The sequence below is a fragment of the Mus pahari genome, chromosome 7 (genome assembly GCF_900095145.1).
Source record: "Mus pahari chromosome 7, PAHARI_EIJ_v1.1, whole genome shotgun sequence".
NCBI lineage: Eukaryota > Metazoa > Chordata > Mammalia > Rodentia > Muridae > Mus > Mus pahari.
This window is the reverse complement of record NC_034596.1, coordinates 80,486,651-80,506,042: the sequence shown is the minus strand read 5'-3', so window position 1 is coordinate 80,506,042 and position 19,392 is coordinate 80,486,651. Positions and strand designations below refer to the sequence as shown.

Below are 19,392 nucleotides of genomic sequence, written 5' to 3'. Positions count from 1 at the left end.
ATCTGAGAATCTAACCAGACCCCGCTGACCTAGTATAATTGTTCACCTTTTATTCATCGATTTATTTATTTGTTGGTTGGTTGGTTTGTTTTTAATTAGGGTCTCATATAGCCTGGGCTCTCCGCAGGTTTATTGTATGGTAGGCAAGGTTGCTCTAGAGCCTCAGATCCTCCTGATTTACCTCCCAAATGCTGGTTGTGTGTGTGTGTGTGTATGTGTGTGTGTGTGTGTGTGTATTTATTATATAAAAATATAACAATGTATATACATATATATTTCTAACTGTTAGAGCACAGCCACAGTTTCACTTCCAGTTCCTTTTTGCAAGTTTCTATTTGGGCCTTAAATAATTGATGTCTAAGAAGCTTCATACTGTTGCCTTCCTCTGCCTCATTCAGGAAGCTTTGGATGGGGAAGTACAGAGCAAGGGGAAGATGTTAAACAGACTAAACTTGGTTTATTATAAGTCTTATTAGTGCCTTTTCCTTGGGTCTTTTATTTGTTTGGATTTGGGTTTTTGTTTTTTTGTTGTTGTTGTTGTTTCTTTGAGACGGGATCTCACCATGTAGCCTGTCCTAGAACTCACTATACAGACCTGTCTGGCTTTGAACTCACAGAGATCTGCCTGCTGCTGCCTCCCAGGTGCTGAGATTAAAGACATGCCCCACTGCTCCCGGCTTTCCTTGGGGAATTTTGTGCAGATAAATATAGGTTAATGGCAACCTTGGACTCTCAGCTACAAAAGCTATAAAACTGTACACTGTATATCTTCTAATAGGGTGCTGAGTTGGTAACTAGCTGTATCTGGAAGGGAACTGAAGAGCTGTCAAGGTAGATTTAGAGTAGTTTTTTGAGCAAATGTATGATTTCTCTTGGCTCTGAACATAATCAAGTCCAGTGTTGTATGACTTTGGTTTTGTTTTTGAGTTACTCTGTGATACTGTAGGAGCACATGCTTTCTTCTTCTATGTACATTTGACCTAATATGACTCTTGAAGCTGCCATACTAACTGTAGTGTCTACTGCCTACCAAAGAATGAAAGGGCAATGTAAAGTGCTGTATTAAGTCATTATTGTGGAGGGACAGGAGCTCCTCCTTTACAGCCTTCCGCTGACCTGCTTTGCTTTGCTGGAAGTGGTGCACAGGCTCTGCTCTCCTCGTCTCCATCCTACAATGCAAAGTGGAAGTTTCAACACTGCATCACCATGCCCAGCTTTTAAAAACATGGATGCTGGAGATGAGTGCAGGCATTCTTGCTTGCATAGCAAGTGGTCTTACCACGGAGCCATTTGCAGCATCTCCCTAGCCTTGTGGTGAAGTCTTTTTTTATACACCAGGCTGACCTTGTCCTGGAGACCTTCCTGCTCCAGCCTTCTGAATGCTGGGTTTACATGAATACTACTACACACATCTTAAAGAAATCTTAATTAACATTAAAGATCTAAGGTGGAAAAATACAGTTTGTAGAGAAAGGTAGAAAGCCAAATCTTAAAATATCTTAGGATGATTGACAGAGATTTGAATGTGTGTACAGACACGTAGATGGTGCATTCTGCTCACACCCCTCCCCCACTTCTTTTGGGCTCCTTCCAACACTGGCTAACGCCTGCCCTCACTACTGCTTTACAGGTATAGTACAGTGCAAGGCTGTAAAGGAGGAGACTCTGCTCCTCCAGATGTCTTTGTTTTGTGCTTTGGTGTTCTTTACTTGAGCAGTTTTTTCAGGGAGTTGGATCCTAATTCTGATCTTTTCCAGATTGCAAAAGTCGAGAAACTCAAACCACTGGAGGTGGAGTTACGACGGCTCGAGGACCTTTCAGAGTCCATTGTTAATGACTTTGCTTACATGAAGAAGCGGGAAGAGGAGATGAGGGACACTAATGGTGAGTAGGGTAGCTTTCATTTCTCAGTGAGTGAGCTATAAAGGAGACAGATTCTGGACACTGAGTGCTAATGTACACGTTTCTTAGTTTGGGAAAAGTAGAATATGATTTAGGGAAAGAAAATTGCTTCTTTAGGGTTATTGTTACTAAAAGGTAAATCAGCTGGCTAGGTTTTGAGAAGAATGAAATTTCCTTTTGTGATATGTAATGACCATATTTTTGGTTAGCTTGTAGCAAAGTATTACCAACTTGTAATTTTTAACATTTTAAATGGGATTAAAAACAAAGCAAAACGAAACAGGGCTAGAGATGGAACTCAGAGCCTTGTGCATGCTAATAAAGTAAGTGGCTTAAAACCACTGAGGAGGCTATAGTTACCAACTCAGCATAAGACTTTTCAGACCCTATTAGTACAGTTTTATAGCTTCTTATCAGGGTCTTGCTATGTAGCCCAGGCTGGCCTGGAATTCAGGATTCTCCTGTCTTAGCCCCTCGAGTGCTGAGATCACAGGTGTGTTACCATATCCGCTTTTGCTTCCTTTATTTGTTTGAACTCTGAGACCTATGGACAGAATGAAGTTAACTAATTGTCTTTCTGCCCTGGCCATTGTTTAGCCAACTGAAGCAACTTAACTTCATTCCATTTACAGTGATTTTGTATTGTTTTGTTTCTTTAGAGTCCACGAACACCCGGGTCCTGTACTTCAGCATCTTTTCCATGTTCTGCCTCATTGGACTAGCCACCTGGCAGGTCTTCTACCTGCGTCGCTTCTTCAAGGCCAAGAAGTTGATAGAGTAATGAGGCTCAGTCTTCTGTCCCCTGGAGCCAGCAGAACATCGCTGGGACGTGCCTGGCCTAGCCCAAGGCCATTCTAACAGTACCATCAAGGCACAGCTGAGCTTTCTTGCCAGAACTGATTCTTTCGGTATGAGAGCACATGGGCACCACCTATACCCAACAAGTCAATGAGGACTTTAATGCAGTAGGATTTGGACTGGTTTTGCAACAAGATTATTAAAGTTGCCTATGGAAAAACAAAACAAAACAACAAACAGGGGTTACCTGGATAACGCCAAAGCCAGCATTCGTCCTGGGTCGCCTCACAGGATCTGTTTAAGCTGTTTGCTTTTTCTCTCCCACTTGCCTTGGTCCTTCACTCTAGTTCTCCTCCCAAGATTTCTTTGACTGCGGTCAGCTCTTTCATACCAGTTATCTCTTTGGTTTCCTTGTGAAAACACCTTGAACTTCTCTTGGTCCTTAGATGAAATGTTTACATAGCTTCTGGTGATATCCTTCATAATTTTATGTCTCCTAAAAGGGTCATGGGTGGGACACATAAAAAGGTGAGCTTTGAACTGTAGATATTCTCTTAAAAGAAAATCTCATTTTAGACCATTAAAATGTTTGTGCTCAACTGCTTGAAGTCCTTGTGTAGGTGTGTTTAGTTCCTGTCAATCATTTCAAGGTAGCGTAGTTCCATCTCATGGTCTTCATTTTGCAGTGTTGTAGCTAGCCACTCCCTTCTTCACCTCCGACTCTGGCGCCCTAATCTGCTCCCCTGTTCTGAACTCTGTAACTCTGTTATGTAAGTGGGTCATCAAGAGTGTAACCTTTGGAGGTTGGCTTTCTCTACTCAGCATAATCCCCGTGAGGTGCCCCTCAAAGGCATTGTACATCCTGATTTTCCTCCAGGTTATGGGTGGTACTGCGTCGTGCTTAAAGGTCTTATGGGTGGGCCTGGGGATTGGCCCTTAATTACTAAAGTTCTTAGGTGAATGTAAGTTTTCATCACTCTGGGATAAATGCCTAAGAGGGCAACTGCTGTGCTATGTAGGAAGCACATAGAGTTCTAAAGGAAGCCTCTCTGCTCTTGTCTAGAGTGGCTGTATAGCAGGTTACAGCTCTACATTCTCATTAGTCTTTATCATTGCTATTTTAACTTCACCCCTTGAGTGGATGCCTGTAGTATCTCATTATAGTTTTAATTTGCATTTTCCTAATGGCAGATGATGTTGAGCATCCTTTCTCGTTCTTGTCGTTTGCCATCTGTCTGTCCTTGTCAGTGAGATGTTCGTTGGTGGCTTTTGCCCATTTTCTATGTGGGTCATTCGTTCACTTCACTGTTGAGTTCTGTGTGGGTTCCTCTATCAAATGGGTTGTTGCTTGAACTTTTCATATAACTTCTACCAGGAAAAATGAGTAAATTTTACCAGCCCTTCATGCATGGTCAACCACTGATCTGACTCCTGTTCTTCAGTGTTATCTCTGAGCCTTGGATATATGGGCTTTAGCTTGGACATCTGAGAAAGTCACGGATAGTAAATACTTGAAATATATATGCTGTAAAATTAAAGCCAAGGTTCATTCGGTGGAAATTTTAGGTACCTCAAGGAAGTTCTGGGGAGTGTACCCCAGTTTAGAGTGCCTACCTAACATACAGAAGGCTCTGGGCCTGATTGCCAGGGGTGGGGGTGGAGGTAGGAATAGGTACAAATGCTTGTAAACAGGAAAAATACTCATTTATCATCTAACGTCTTTCCCACTTCTCCTGGGAAAGTAGGTAATCTTTTAACCCTGCTGACCTGTTACAGGGCTTATCTCAGCTGCAGTTCTGAGAATTACAGGACGTGCGGTAAAGAAGTAGAATATTGAGGTTATCAGGGAACACCGTTGAGATGGCCTGGATGAAGTGTGAAGGAGAATGGGAATGATTTATGTAGTTAAGTATCTGGCTGTTCTGTTAAGGTTCCAGCTACTATAAACTCAAAAGCCTTGTCTTATGATGCCCATAAATTCCTTTCATGGCATCTGGTACAACAGTGCCATCTGCTGTTGAAAAATGGTAGGTCTCACTTCTAAGATCTTAGCATGCAAGTCCTCACCATGGCAACAGCAGATGGTCAGAAATCTGTAACATTCATATATCAAGTGATAGAAGAGCAATTTAAGTATGAAAAGAATAAACCTTTGGGTCAAAATCCATCTGTAGACTTTTAAGTGCAAAACTATAGTCGGTCTGTCCCATTAACCTAACAAGAGACTCCTATTTTCTGACATGTGCCTTCCCCTCTTTAAGGAGCAGTGACAGCCACTCTATTAGATTTCTGTTTTCTGTTCTGAAAAATGTCAGTTTTTCAGAAAGGAGAAAATAGAGCATTCTGTCCATGTTTTTGTTTCCAAGAACAAGTGTACACTTAAGCTTGTAGAACTGAAATTCTTTCAAGTCCTTTTGATCATTTTGATTCATGCCAAAACCAACCAAACTGCACTTAGTGCTTTCATCAGTTCAGTTGAGGAGCATTTGCCTTTGACAGTAGGCTCCCACAAAAGCATATCCGCTTATAAACAGGTATATTATCTGCTTCCCTCCATTTTCAGCATAATCAAAATAATCTGAGAATAATACAGTTTCAATAAGCCTTGTTCCTTGTTATGAACCCATCAGAGCCGTCTTCTGTTTGTTAATGGGAAGAGGCATGTGGGATTTATACGGGCTCACCTGTTGGAGATGTTTGTGTAAACTTTCACAAATAAAGGCTAGCAGAAACCATTTGAGGTGTATTTGTCTGTTACTCTTTAGTACCCTTTTGTCTGGGTGAGCGATGATTCCTCTATATTGTTGCTTTTTAAAGTACAGGGAGTGAAAACTGATGAATTAAAGAAAAAAAAAGTCACTGATTTACTGCAGATGGATAGAGTTTCTATGTGAATTAATAAACTGTTATACATGTATTTCTATGTCACTTGTGTGTCCTCAGAGGTCTGGGCTGTAAGCCGCTCTGGAGCACCTTTCCTTGCAGCTGCCACTGGAGTGTTTTCTCCAGTTTCCCCCTTGCCTTGTCCCTGAAGCGTCCCTTCAGGGTAGAACCCTGGGGGGGGAGGGTTGTTTTTGCATCTTTGGCCCCTCTGGGTAAACTGCACCCCAGACAACAATGGGCAGTTTCTCCTCCCCTTTTTAATATTTTTCATGAATATTCCTTATTAAATTTTTATGGGGGCTGGAGAAATGGGTCAGAGGTTAAGAGCACTGATTGCTTTTCCAGAGTTCCTGAGTTCAAATCCCAGCAACCACTTTGTGGCTCACAACCATCCATAAGGAGATCTGATGCCCTCTTCTGGTGTGTCTGAAGACAGCTACAGTGTACGTATATATAATAATAAGTAAATCTTTAAAAAAAAAAAATTAACAAGATGGATGGCTCCCGCAGAATGACACATAAGGCTGACCAGTTAACTTCTTATATTTTGGGTTGTGAGTCTAGCCTTTAAGGGCTGAGCTCTCTCTCCAGCCCTGACCTGTAACTTCTATGTGTGTATATACACACCAAAATGTTTTCTCACTGATGTGTTAGAGAGCATAGTGAGCTCAGCAAATCTGATAGACTGGAGGGATGGCTCAGTGAGAAAAGCACTTGCTGTTGGTTGTGCACAAGAGCATTGTTAGATGTTTGCTTCCTAGGACCCACGCTGTAATTCCAGTTCCAGGAGTGCTGCCTTCTGAGCTTTATGGGCACAAGGTATACACATACTATATACACACGGAGGCAAAACACTCATACATAGGGAATTAAAATAATCTTTAGAAAACTTAGAAATTAATTCATTTCAATAAAATCATGTCATAGTTGTTACTTTTACATACTTTATAATGTGTGGTGATGTCCTCCCATATATAATGCACATATATAATTTAAAATGTTGCAGTGTCACAAAAAAAGTTAAAAACAAGTAGAATTAAGTATTAGCAGTGTATTTAATTAGTATGTTATAAATATTGCCATATGTCATCAATATAAAAACAATCTGTGTTTCCTATTGTAATATCAAACCTTTGAAATCCAATGTGCATCTATACCTATAGTGTAGGCGTTCAGTAGTTTCTTATAGTTAGTGGCTATCATAGCAGGTAGTGGAAGTGCAGACTTTGGTCTTTAGTGACCACATTTTTCCAGTAATTTCATGGGCTCTGGTGGTTTGCCATTCAAGAATTAGAAATTGGCAACATAGCACATTGTTCATTTGTTAAAATATGAAAATGAGGGGGCTGGAAAGATGGCTCAGTGGTTAAGAGCCCTGACTGCTCTTCCAAAGGTCCTGAGTTCAATTCCCAGCAACCACATGGTGGCTCACAACCACCCATGATCAGATCTGATGCCCTCTTCTGGTGCATCTGAAGACAGTTACAGTGTACTTACATATAATAATAATAAATAAATTTTAAAAATATGAAAATGATCTTCTGGTGCATCTGAAGACAGTTACAGTGTACTTACATATAATAATAATAAATAAATTTTAAAAATATGAAAATGATCTTCTGGTGCATCTGAAGACAGTTACAGTGTACTTACATATAATAATAATAAATAAATTTTAAAAATATGAAAATGATCTTCTGGTGCATCTGAAGACAGTTACAGTGTACTTACATATAATAATAATAAATAAATTTTAAAAATATGAAAATGATCTGTTCTGACCGAAGGCCTTTACAATAATTGTTGAGGGTCTCAAGGTTTATGGGAATTTACAGATTAGTTTTAGATTGGGTATGTGACTGACACTTGTAGTCCTAGCACTTGAGAGGCTGAAGCAGGGAACATGGTGTGAATTTGAGGCTAGCTTATGCTACATAGTTCCAGGCCAGGTTGGGCTGCAACATGAAAGTTTTGTCTCAAAAAATTAAAGTTAGTTGTAGTTCACTCTAATGAATTCAGCATGAACTTTCTGTACACTCTAAGATTCAAAAGGACATTCTGCTAATTAAACTTAAGATATGTAAGCATTATAATTAAGGCCATTCAGAGTTTGAGGCAGTCAAGTTAAAGACTGGCTAAATAGTTCTTCAATACAAAGGGAGCAGGAAGATGGATTGTTAGACTTCAGCAAGACTTAATTTCTTGGAGTGAAATCGATGCTTACAGTTTTAAGTAATCTGATTCCCCTTCATTTCAGCTTAAATATAGAATGACTTCCTAGTCTGTTAAAGTAGTTTAGCTAACATCTGCTGTGCTCAGATACATAAAAGGCATTATTTATTCTCCAAGTGCCTTCTCCTCACTATTAATACTTTGGTTTGGGTATCCTGAGAGCCCTTCACATGGCCAGCAAGTTCAGATTTGATCTACACCTCCTAAATGTCTCAGGGGACCTTGGACTTTTAAAAGTGCTTACATACACAAAATTGTTACTGCCTCCTTACTTCCTGTTCTTTGGAAGACTGATCTCCATGAGGGTAGGACCCATGTTTATTCTGTGTTGCAATCCGGCCTGTGGCACGTGAAGGTACTACCCGTATTTGTTAAGTGAGAGAGCTCAAACTTCATTAAGATTTGTGTAACCTAGAGCACTCAGAAAGCAACATTAGTGAACAGGCATTCTCAGGCAGTGTGGCATACTGGTGGGATAATGACCTGATAGTCATTCAACAACCATCCTCTCTTTTAAGTCCTTACTATATAGGCCACACATGTTTCTGGGTACTGATGATATACAGCAATGACAAGGCAAGACCCAAGCTCTTATGGGGCTGACAGTCTTAACAAATGGAAATAGCAATAAAAGCCATAAACATCAAAATGTGATAGATAAGTATCCTTAAAACAACAATGGTAAGAGGTTAGGAGGCTTGTGCTAGTTTGGACTGGATGTGAAAAAGAGTTAGATTTAGTTCAATGCGAGCATTGTACAATCAAACTGTCATTACATAATGGAAACACCGGATCCAGATAGATTCAGACAACAAAAATCTCTTGTGGTCTACTGTCCAGATATGGTGTGAAACGTCACGGCATATTTAATGGAACACTGATGAGGTGTAGAAGATGAACTCACCCGCACAGCAATCTTGTCGGTTTCCTGTGTGCGAGATCTACTTAATTAACCTAGACTGACCTTCCAGAGTTCCGGCCTCAACCTTCCCACCTTCCACCTGATCACCAAGCCTAAATGTCCCTGAGCTGGACTTCTGAAATCTGAACCTCTTCACTCAGTCTCACACCTCTTAGAACAGAAATTGCAGCCTAACTGACCGCCCTTCCTCCAGCCTTTGTTCTCCACGTGGCTTTCTGAGTTCTTTGTAAAATGGAAATTAGCTCTTACCCTAAGGTGACCGAAGTAACAACTGAACTGGGCACTTAAGCAAAATGATGTTTTATTCATTATGCTAATGAAAGCAATCTTAAGCAGATTTCCTCAGAAGACTAGAGCACTGAGAGCCAGTAAGATGGCTCTATGGATAAAGGTTCTTGCCATGCAAATCAAGCAACTTGAATTCAATTGGCACACATACACACACACACACACACACACACACTCACACTCGGGACAGAGCCCTAATCATCTACCCCTTTGCTTTAGTTTTCCACTGTCCACAGGAAACACCAAACTGTACAACATACAAAGTGTTCTTCCTGCTTCTACCCAACAAGTGTAATGGCGCCAGACCCATAACCTCTTAGTTTCATCACGTCCTGCCCTTTCCTAATTCTGGGGCCAGACTGCAGGGTTTGATGCTCAAGTTCCTCCTAACTAGCTGTATTGTAAAACAATCCCCACCCCACCACCAACAGACACATAAACATTGTTTTCATGACACTGTGAGGATCTGGAGCCATAATATTTTTAAAAAGAAAAACAAAAATAAAACCATTTAGCATTGTCCCAACTTAGGCAACCCTGTGGTGGTCAACTTTATAGACTTAATGGAGGAGGAAGAGGAGGAGGAGGACAGGAAGAAAGAAAGAAAAAGAAAGAAAAGAGAAAGAAAGAAAAGAAAAGGAAAAGAAAAGAAAAGAAATTGTTAAAGTCCACAGTAGTTATGAAGTTGAAGGTAACATAGTGAAACCGTATTGACTGTATTTCAGTTTCCTTGGTGTCTTGAGGGTAGGAAGCATCCATTCACTGTTCTCAAATGTGGTGAATGTCTGGCATGAATGAATGTTTCAGGAATGATTCATGTTGAAGATGAGAAGGGAGGAGAGAATGACATTAAGCAGGGTTAAGGTATTTTAAAATACCATTTAGCATTGTCCCAACTTAGGCAACCCTGTGGTGGTCAACTTTATAGATTTAATGGAGGAGGAGGAGGAGGAGGAGGTGTGAAGAGGGCGCCTATGGTGGCCCTAGGAGAAAGCTCCTAACCAACTGACTCAGATGTCAGAAGTCAAATGTTTTAGCTTGCTCCATCATCTTTACTATCCCTACAAAAAAAAGAGCCCTGCCCAACAAGCCAAGTGACAGCTAACACAGTCACAGCTCTTGGGACAAACTTGTCGCCAGGATTAGCCTGGACCACCTCCAAAGTCTGCCGCAGTCTGGAAAGCTAATAGGGGGGTGTAGGGGAACCCCGCCGTGTGGACGCTCTTCCGCTTCCACGACACTCGCGGGTGCGAAGGCCAGCGACGCCCAAGGTGCGCGGGACGCATCTGCAACTAGCGGGCACGCGGAAGGAGGAGGGACAACCTCGGCGAGCCGGAAACACTAAGAACCGCTTCCGGGTCAGGGGGCAGGAGCCACCATGGAAGCTCCCTGGGCCGCGGGGCCGCCTCAGCCGCTGGCTGGCGTCTGAGGCCAGCGAGGCGCTAAGCGGCCGGCGCTGCCCGCCGTGGATACGCGGGCGGCTCCCGGCGAGCTGCGGCCTCCGCCGCCATGTCGGTGCTGGGCGAGTACGAGCGACACTGCGATTCCATCAACTCGGACTTCGGAAGCGAGTCCGGGGGTGGCGGGGACTCGGGCCCGGGGCCCAGCGCTGGCCCGGGGCCGCGAGCCGGCGGCGGGGCGGCGGAGCAGGAGGAGCTGCACTACATCCCCATCCGCGTCCTGGGCCGCGGCGCCTTTGGGGAGGCCACGCTGTACCGCCGCACCGAGGTAGCGGCCCTCGGCTCCGGCCGCTGCCGGGCCTCCCCGCGCCCTCCTTCCCGGCCCCGCATTCCAGTGCTGCTTGCCCCTGGCCCTCTATGGTCAGGCGTCCCCTGGGGTTCAGGTCTCGGGGACCCCGCCGTGCTTTCGCTTCCCCTCCTCTAGGAAATTGGTTTGATCACCGCTGTCACTGAGCGAGTCATTGAGCGCTCTTTTGCATTTTAGTTTTTCCATTTGTTAATTGGACTTAAGGATAACAACCTCGCCCCCACCCCAAAAAAAAACACCTTTACTTTTTTAAAGGTTATTTTGAGATCCAAACGAAGGTGCTTTGCACATTGGGAACAGTATAAAAAGCTTACTTGCACTTTGGGAACAGTCTGTAAACGCTTACTTCCTTTCATATAGCTGTTGAAGGGTGGGGTGGGGAGTTGGTGTGTACTTCCAAATAGCCACACTGGCTGCTACAACACTGCTAGCCCTGTAGGTTTTGTTTTCTTGGTTCTTTTCATAAATGATCACTCGGAGGATTTCCTTGATCACCAGAAAGATCATTGTGTCATGGTTGTTTGTTTGTTTGTTTTCTTCTTTTCCTTCAGTGGTTGTATAAGACAAATATTTTATTGGTGTAGTTGGGTCAGGGGAAACAAGGACCCCTTTCTTTGAGAACCCAAGGAAGCTAGTCATTTTTTCCACCTTCTTGCATAAGTTCACAATGGAGAGACCCATGAGTTACTGACTCCAAAATTAAGAGTGTGTACTGATTTAAAACCCTGCAGTAATGATTCTACCTCCAAAAATTAACCATAACTTGGGTCTAATCGCCACAGCCTTAAAACTCTAGCTTTAGGGTAAACATTTAATGAGAACTTGCTGAGGTTGCAAAAGGTGATTCATGTACCTGCAATTCTAGTGTGTACTCCCAGCCAGCACTTTTTGTGCTGGGGATAAAACGGGCTTTGCCAGTGCTCAGAAGGCATTCCACCACTGAACCATACCTCCAGCCCAGCATATGTCTGTGAAAGGTGGAAGAAAAGTAGTTGCAAGAAAATATCTTTGTGTTCTTTTCTATTCCAGTAACCCATTAGTGAACATTATCATATGTAGTCACCTGTGTTCTTATTTGTGGCCAAAGATGAGCATCACTATTAATTTCTAGCATTTAAGTCAGTATAGTTAAGTGGCTCACTCACTCAAGGTTTAGCAGAGAGCACCAGTTTCCTATCTCTGTCTTATATGTCATGTTCAACTTGGTTACTAGCTTTGGGTTAATTTTATCACACTTCTCAGAACTGTATGACACTATCTCTGTCACATGTTATTTATAAGATATGAACTTACAAAGCTTCTGAGACGCAGCCCTTTCCCTCTAGGTTAAAGTTCTAGCGAGAAGACCAGTCAGTCATGTTAGTAACAGGGTCTCAGGTGTGGTTATCCCAAGGAGAAAAAAAAGCACTGAGGACTCCTCGTGTGCAGGCTCTGAGGAGGAGTCGTGTTTACACGTATGGGAGAAAGTCTAAAGTTTTCCAAAAGAAAGTTTGGAAGGCCTTGCTGAGGTATTCTAAAGGAATGTTACTGTGGGTGCTGGTAGGCTAGGAAGCAGTAGCTAAAGAATGAGAAGCACCCCAAAATGGAAGTGACTGCAGCTTATGAGGATTAAAAGAAGCAGGGGCCTGTGGGATGGGGGCTCTTATTCAGAAAGAGTAAATGAAAGTCATGAAGTTTAAGTTTATGAAATCAGGCAGGTTTCATACTTGTGTTTTATAAGCCCCTGCTGCTAGCTGGAGATAGTGCTGTGCGCTTCTCTTCTTCCTCAAATTCTGGTTCTGCCCCAGGCCCATGATGACTAGGGACCCCCAGCATTCCCCAGTAGAATCCCTGAGCTCAGGTCCCATCTAATACTAGTACCTGAAACTAATACTGTGCAAATGAAGGGTAGCGACAAAGTAGTGTTTTGATTTTGTCTATAATTTTTGTTTCTGTGCGTGTGTGTGTGGGGAGTCATCTCTTCCACTGCACAGGTTCTCAGGGCTCAGATTCAAGCTGTCAGACTGGACAGCGAGCACCTTTACCCAGTAAGCCGTCGTACCAGCCCTCAAAATAACACTATATGTATTTTAAAAGAGTCATTTTTAATTCACTTTCTATATGTGGGTATGTGCAAGTGAGGGTCGGTCCCTTCAGAGATCAGGAGCATTGGATCCCACCCAGGCCCTCCCAGAGTCAAAGCTCTGGTCCTCTGGAAAAGCAACATACTCTCTTAGACACATTACCATCTTTCCAAGCCAGAGCATACCACCTTCAGGCTTTGTCTCCCCTAGTTCTTCAGCAAAGTATAACTGTGCAGAACCTTAAGTCTGTCAAAGTGGGTAAAGAGTCATTCTTTGCCCCTCTAGGAGGTTCCTTTCTAGGCTCCGAGGTTGGGTTTGGATCCGTGCACTGCCAGGCAGGAGGGAAACACTGCCCCTGCCCCTGTGTTGCAGGATGACTCACTGGTGGTGTGGAAGGAAGTTGACTTGACCCGGCTCTCTGAGAAGGAACGTCGTGATGCCTTGAATGAGATTGTCATCCTGGCGCTGCTGCAGCACGACAACATTATTGCCTACTACAACCACTTCATGGACAATACTACCCTGCTGATTGAGCTGGAGTACTGTAACGGTAAGCAGGCCTCAGCTGGATGACCCTCTGACCCCAATGATGAAACTCTAAATGCATTTCTGGAGACGTGGCTGAGGTCCTGGAGAGTTGTCAGATGATGTTCAGAGTGTGGGGAGAGTTTCCCTCCATCATTCTTACAGAGTTCCAGCCATCTCCAAGTTACTGAGTTTTGTGGTGGGGGATGGGTTCTTTCTAGTTTTTGTTTGTTATTTGGTTTTTGTGAGTCTCGTGAGTCTTGATACATCTTGGGCTTGTATAACCCAGATTGACCTTGAACTGATAGCTGTCCTGCTCCTGTCTCTGAAGGGCTGAGATTGCCAATGTCAGCCACCACTTCTGCTCTGCAAATCATTTTTCAGTTGTATTTTGTATATATTTTTCAGGGTTTTCCTCATGGAATGACAGTTCATCACTTTAGACATAACACAGCACCACATGGTGCAATGTTTAATGAAATCTTATATGGGATATTTATTTACATGAACTTAATTAAGCTAATGTTGTTCTACTAATAAATGCTCTAAAGATCATAAGTAAACGAGAAAGGCAGTATGGTGTGACCTTATTTTTCTGGTTTCTGATTTCTTGGGCACATTTTATAGATAGAGATATAGATAAAGATATAGATAGATAGCAGTTCTGTCTTTTTGAGAAAAACTAAATTTTAACTGATCTCCCTCCCACCCTGAGTTCCACTGCCCTCTGACTTTGTGGGGACACAGCCTTGTACCTTAGTTGCCTCATCTTCAATGAATTTGTTGATTCTTCAGCTTTATTAAGTGAGTGCTGCTATATATGAAGCCAGTGTTTGATAGCAGGCTTTATTATCTACCAGTCCTACTACACCTGAGTCTCCAGAGTCCTTTCTGAGCTGTACACTAAGGAGGTGCTGGCTTGTTCCTCTGCACTATTGCTTCATGATTAGTTCTGGTTCTGAACAACCCTAAGTATGCAATTGTTTTTTTAAGATTTATTATTATTATTTTTAAATGTGCATTGGTGTTTTGACTGCATGTATGTCTGTGTGAGGGTATCAGATCCCCTGGAACTGGAGTCACAGACAGTTGTGAGCTGCCATGTAGGTGCTGGGAATTGAACCCAGATCCTCTGGAAGAGCAGCCAGTGATCTTTTTCTTTTTTTTTATAAAACTCTTAAAGTTTAATTTTCTTTTCCAGACATGCCAATGTTAAACTGACAGCTATAAATTAAAGCTATATAGACAATAGGTATAAGTAATATAGAACAAGTTAAGAATACTACATTTACTGGGTATTTTTTTTAAAAAATTACTGTACTTTCTTAAATTCCTGTGTGCTTTGCAATAGGAATAATAGGGACTTTGTTCTCTTAGAAAAGATAATAACACAAGATAATTTATAATATACATGTACTTCAATAGTAGCCTGGTTCATGTTGACATCTTTGTTGAAATTCGAAGTACAATACCTAAGATATAACAATTGAGAAGGAATATTTTAAAACAAAATGGAGCAAATCAAACTCTTAGGAGCCTTGAATCTCAAAATCATGAATTTACTATAATACAGATGAGGAAACCTGAAAATTGAAATATAAAGATTACAACATTGATCAAAGAATTTCTTTACTACACAAAATATGACCCAGCAGTAAAAAGCAAACCACTTTTCGTTTTCCAGTAAAACAAATGGTATGGGTTTGATAATAAAATAATTTTGAATATAGCCCAACTAAATTTACCTATCACTCACTCAGAAAGTTTTATCATAATTTAGTGTTCTGGGTGTATCTTCACTAACAAACTATTTAACCCTTAAAGCTGCAGTCATTTATAGCAACTCTGGTACCAACGGCAGCCAGTGATCTTAACAGCTGAGCCATCTCTCTAGCCCCATAAGTAATTTTTAAAGCAGCAGGTGCCTTACATAATTCACTTCCTTTTGGATTAAGAGGAACTAGAACAAATGGTACTTTTTTTTCACACTTCATTATTGAGTTGCAGGGGAGGAGAATTGTAAAAATGTATTCATAAATTGGAGCTGTAGGTTGGAGATAAGATGAAATCTATACTTATAGAAAGAAATGAGTAAAAGTAATAATGACTTAAAGTCATCTAGGAGCAGACCCTAGATTCTAGGAAATCTTTTTTTGATTTTTGTTTTTTTGTTTTGTTTTGTTTTGTTTTTGTTTTTCAAGACAGGGTTTCTCTGTATAGCCCTGGCTGTCCTGGAACTCACTCTGTAGACCAGGCTGGCCTCAAACTCAGAAATCCGCCTGCCTCTGCCTCCCAAGTGCTGGAGTTAAAGGCTGCACCACCACTGCCCAGCTCTAGGAAACCTTTTTAGTACAAAGAAAAAGTTATTTATAAACAATGTATTTTTAAACCAGTGCATCATAGGTGTAATCTCCAGGTTGTAGTAGTCACACTGAAAGAATTGCTACAAAAATATTGAGTCTAGAAAAGCACAAAGTCTGCTTTGAAGCTTTTTCCCTAGAGACACAGGAGTGAGCTTCACTCTCAGGGTTCTAAAGCTGAGAATTCCCATTTTTGTATTGAACATCTTGTATGGGAGGGGGGACTTTTGACAAATATTTCTGACAGGAAGATGAGAAGAATTTTGTCTGTATAAAAAGCACAAGAGGGAAGAAATAATTACCACTGGGAAGGAAGCGGAACCCTTCATTTCCTGATGTCACCTGTTAGAACCCCTATTAATACAACACCCAAGCGGTCGTCTCCATTGAGCAACTCAACCTGTGTTTTGTTTAATTGTAGGAGGGAACCTCTATGACAAAATCCTTCGTCAGAAGGACAAGTTGTTCGAAGAAGAGGTAATTTGCACGTGTGGGAGGAAGCTAGATTGTGTGTGAGTCTGCATTCTGGCTCTTTCTTTACTCTTCCAACAATGAAGAGTGTTCTTTTCCTTTTGTCAGACTCCTTCCAGGCTCTGAGTGATATTCATGAGACGGGAGACCTCTAACACGGAAGCTGTCTATAGCTGCTTCCTAACCGTTTTACCTCCACACCAGGATTCACTATGGGCTTTCTTTCCTGGTTCTATTACTGCATACTGGTATGCCCAGTTTTCTGTCCCTTTGCATTCTTCCTGGGGTTCTTTCCACAAGTCTGCTTTACCATACTGTATGTAATGTTCTTGGAACGATTTTAGATGACCTGTGTTTTCTTTTTACCCTTACTTTTCTTTGCCTACTCAACCTACAAGCAAGGGCTATCAAGTTATGCTGAGTTGCAACCTCTGGTTGCAGCTTCTTTGGGGTGTGTGTGTGTGTGTGTGTGTGTTTATTTAAATGGGGTTTTTGTTTCTTATCCAAATATAACATTTTGCATCTGCAGATGGTGGTGTGGTACCTTTTTCAAATTGTTTCAGCAGTGAGCTGTATCCATAAAGCTGGAATCCTCCATAGGTAATGTCTGAAAAGAAACTCGTGGATTGGAGCCTTCACTCCCAATGCAGTTCTACCCTAAGGACCTCCCCGCCCCTGTTAGCATGTTCATGTCAGGGTTTCCTTGTTGGTAGTGAGGAGAAGGAGCGAGTGAAGGAGGATGGTTGGTATCTGATCTCTGAGGTTAACCCAGGTGTGTGATCTAGGAAGACTCTCCTCAGTGCTACGTAACTAAGTACTTAGCTATGTCTTTTAGATGTACCTTAGAGTCCAGTTCATTGATTATCAGTGAAGCCCAGAAAGTGCTGTAAGCGGAGTTCACAGTAAGTGTTTTCTCTGAGGAAAAGTATTGGGCAATTGTTGTTAGTACTGCAAATTTATTTTTATTTAAATACAAACATATTCATTTTATATGATTTTTCCAAGTCTTTATTTGGTAAAAATTTGGGGAGAAAGGTTACCATTCATCTCTTGCAATAGAAGAAAACCATTCTAAGAACCCTTCCACCTTCCACTCTCCCTAAGCAAGTGACCATCGCTGGCGCTGGCGACTAATAATAATGTATCAGAGTTTCTTTTAGTCATTTGTCTGTTTAGTTAGACTATATAGACTGTATTTCTTTAAAGCTACTAAATGTCTGCCTACATTGCATGGTTGTTACTTCCTTTTTAAAAGTAAAGAAATAGATTGTTCTGCTTTCTTCCCATTTTGTAATAGAAGAAGCCACAGTGTGAACCACATGGGGATTGTGTTATATATGATCAGTAATCTTTAGAGAAGAAGCCAGCCATTTTATTCAGATACAGAAACAGCCTTGTATGTTATTTCTGAGCCATGCAGTCTCTTGTGCTATAACAGATCATTTGAAACTTTGACATCAACTATGTGTTAAGGTATATAATTCAGGGTCTAACTGGTAACTGAAAAACAGTGAACCTTCTAGGAATATGGTTCTCTGGAGCACTGTTCTGCCATCTGACTCCTCTGCCAGTGATATCCTTTGCTGGGAAGCCCTAGAGAGTGAAGATAGTTCTCTGCCCTTCCTTCTTAAGCTTCTTCTCCAGCATTAAACTGGTGGTGAATACTGTGTGGGGGGCATTTACAACCCTGTGACAGAAACCAGGAGGTGCTAACACTCATTATTATTCTGTTTAGATCCTGGGAAAAGGTAGGTGGGAAGGATAGTTCATTGTTACAGGGACGTAATATATTATATCTTCTTTTTCAGAGATATAAAGACATTAAATATTTTTCTGACCAAGGCAAATCTGATAAAGCTTGGAGACTATGGCCTAGCAAAGAAACTTAATTCTGAGTACTCTATGGCTGAGACAGTGAGTATACTCTTTATCTTTAATTGTTTTTGAGTTTTTAAAAATATATGTTCGGGCTGGAGAGATGGCTCAGCGGTTAAGAGCACTGACTGCTCTTCCGAAGGTCCTGAGTTCAAATCCCAGCAACTACATGCCCTCTTCTGGGGTATCTGAAGACAGCTACAGTGTACTTACATTTAATAATAAATAAATCTTTAAAAATATATATATATATATGTTCATACATGTGCCTGCATACGTGTATATGCCCCATATGAGTGCAGGTGCCCATAGAGAACAGTAGAGGATATTGGAGTTATAAGCAGTTTGTGAGCCACCTAATGTGAGTGCGGGGAACCACACCTGGGTCCTCTGCAAGAACTATAAGTACTCTTACCCACCGAGCCATCTCTACAGCTCCCTGATAGGTTTATTTTGTATGGGTACACATGATGCATATGGAGGTCATAGGGAGACTTGTGGGGGTCATGACACCCTTCCTGTCATGTGGATCCTGGGCTCACATGATGCATATGGAGGTTTTAGGGAGACTTGTGGGGGTCGTGACACCCTTCCTTCCTGTCATGGGGATCCTGGGCTTCAAACTCAGGCTGTGGGGCTTGGCAGCTGAGCCATCCTACCTGATTTTAAAAAGATCATTAATTAAAAAGCAGACCTAATATGGCCTTTAGGACAGTGATCTTATCCTTAGCATCAAAACCTAAGTATTACATCTCTGGTTTTACAGTGCTCTGCCCTTAAAAGAATGTGAACATGTAAATTAATACAATTAACTTTATGTCTTCTGATATCCTGACATGCCTGCAAACAATGTAGCCATCCAGATTTGAGAGTGTCTGTTTCAGGAACTCAGTGTTTGTATGGTAATAGCCAATCCCTTATGGATTTTTTTTCTGGTAAAAACCAAGATTTAACTGTTAACTTTTCGCTAGTTAAATGCAATTAAAAAAATGATACAAAAATGTACAAATGCCATTTAAGCCTTTGACATAAAGATACCTGTGTTCTTGGAAGTGGAATAGTTAATATACAAAACATTTCATTTTTATACTTTTGTGTTCCCCTTTGAGGTAGTGACATGTGTGTAGTCCAGGTAAGCCTTGACTTAGACATCCTCCTGCCTCAATGGTAGGATTACAGGTATGTGCTACTGTGTCCAACTTTCTTTTTTTTTTTTTTTTTTTTTAAAGATTTATTTATTTATTATATGTAAGTACACTGTAGCTGTCTTCAGATACTCCAGAAGAGGGCGTCAGATCTTGTTACG

The 19,392-nt window shown here is 41.6% G+C and overlaps 2 protein-coding genes across 4 annotated transcripts in view; both read left to right on the top strand.

Annotated features, from left to right (window-relative positions):
• Tmed10 (transmembrane p24 trafficking protein 10) overlaps positions 1-5,435 on the top strand; it is a 33,539-nt gene extending 28,104 nt beyond the window's left edge. Inside the window, exons 4-5 of the mRNA XM_021201612.2 lie at positions 1,758-1,884; positions 2,562-5,435. Of these exons, the coding sequence (XP_021057271.1) occupies positions 1,758-1,884; positions 2,562-2,683 (249 nt within the window). The 3' untranslated portion in view covers positions 2,684-5,435. The remainder of the gene's footprint in view (positions 1-1,757; positions 1,885-2,561) is intronic.
• A 4,958-nt stretch (positions 5,436-10,393) lies between these two features.
• Positions 10,394-19,392, top strand: part of Nek9 (NIMA related kinase 9) — a 42,803-nt gene continuing 33,804 nt past the window's right edge. For all 3 annotated transcript variants that reach the window (XM_029540687.1, XM_029540686.1, XM_021201726.2), the window contains exons 1-5: positions 10,394-10,753; positions 13,228-13,405; positions 16,162-16,217; positions 16,741-16,811; positions 18,020-18,125. In XM_029540687.1, coding sequence (XP_029396547.1) covers positions 10,535-10,753; positions 13,228-13,405; positions 16,162-16,217; positions 16,741-16,811; positions 18,020-18,125 — 630 coding nt within the window. In that variant the 5' untranslated portion in view covers positions 10,394-10,534. The remainder of the gene's footprint in view (positions 10,754-13,227; positions 13,406-16,161; positions 16,218-16,740; positions 16,812-18,019; positions 18,126-19,392) is intronic.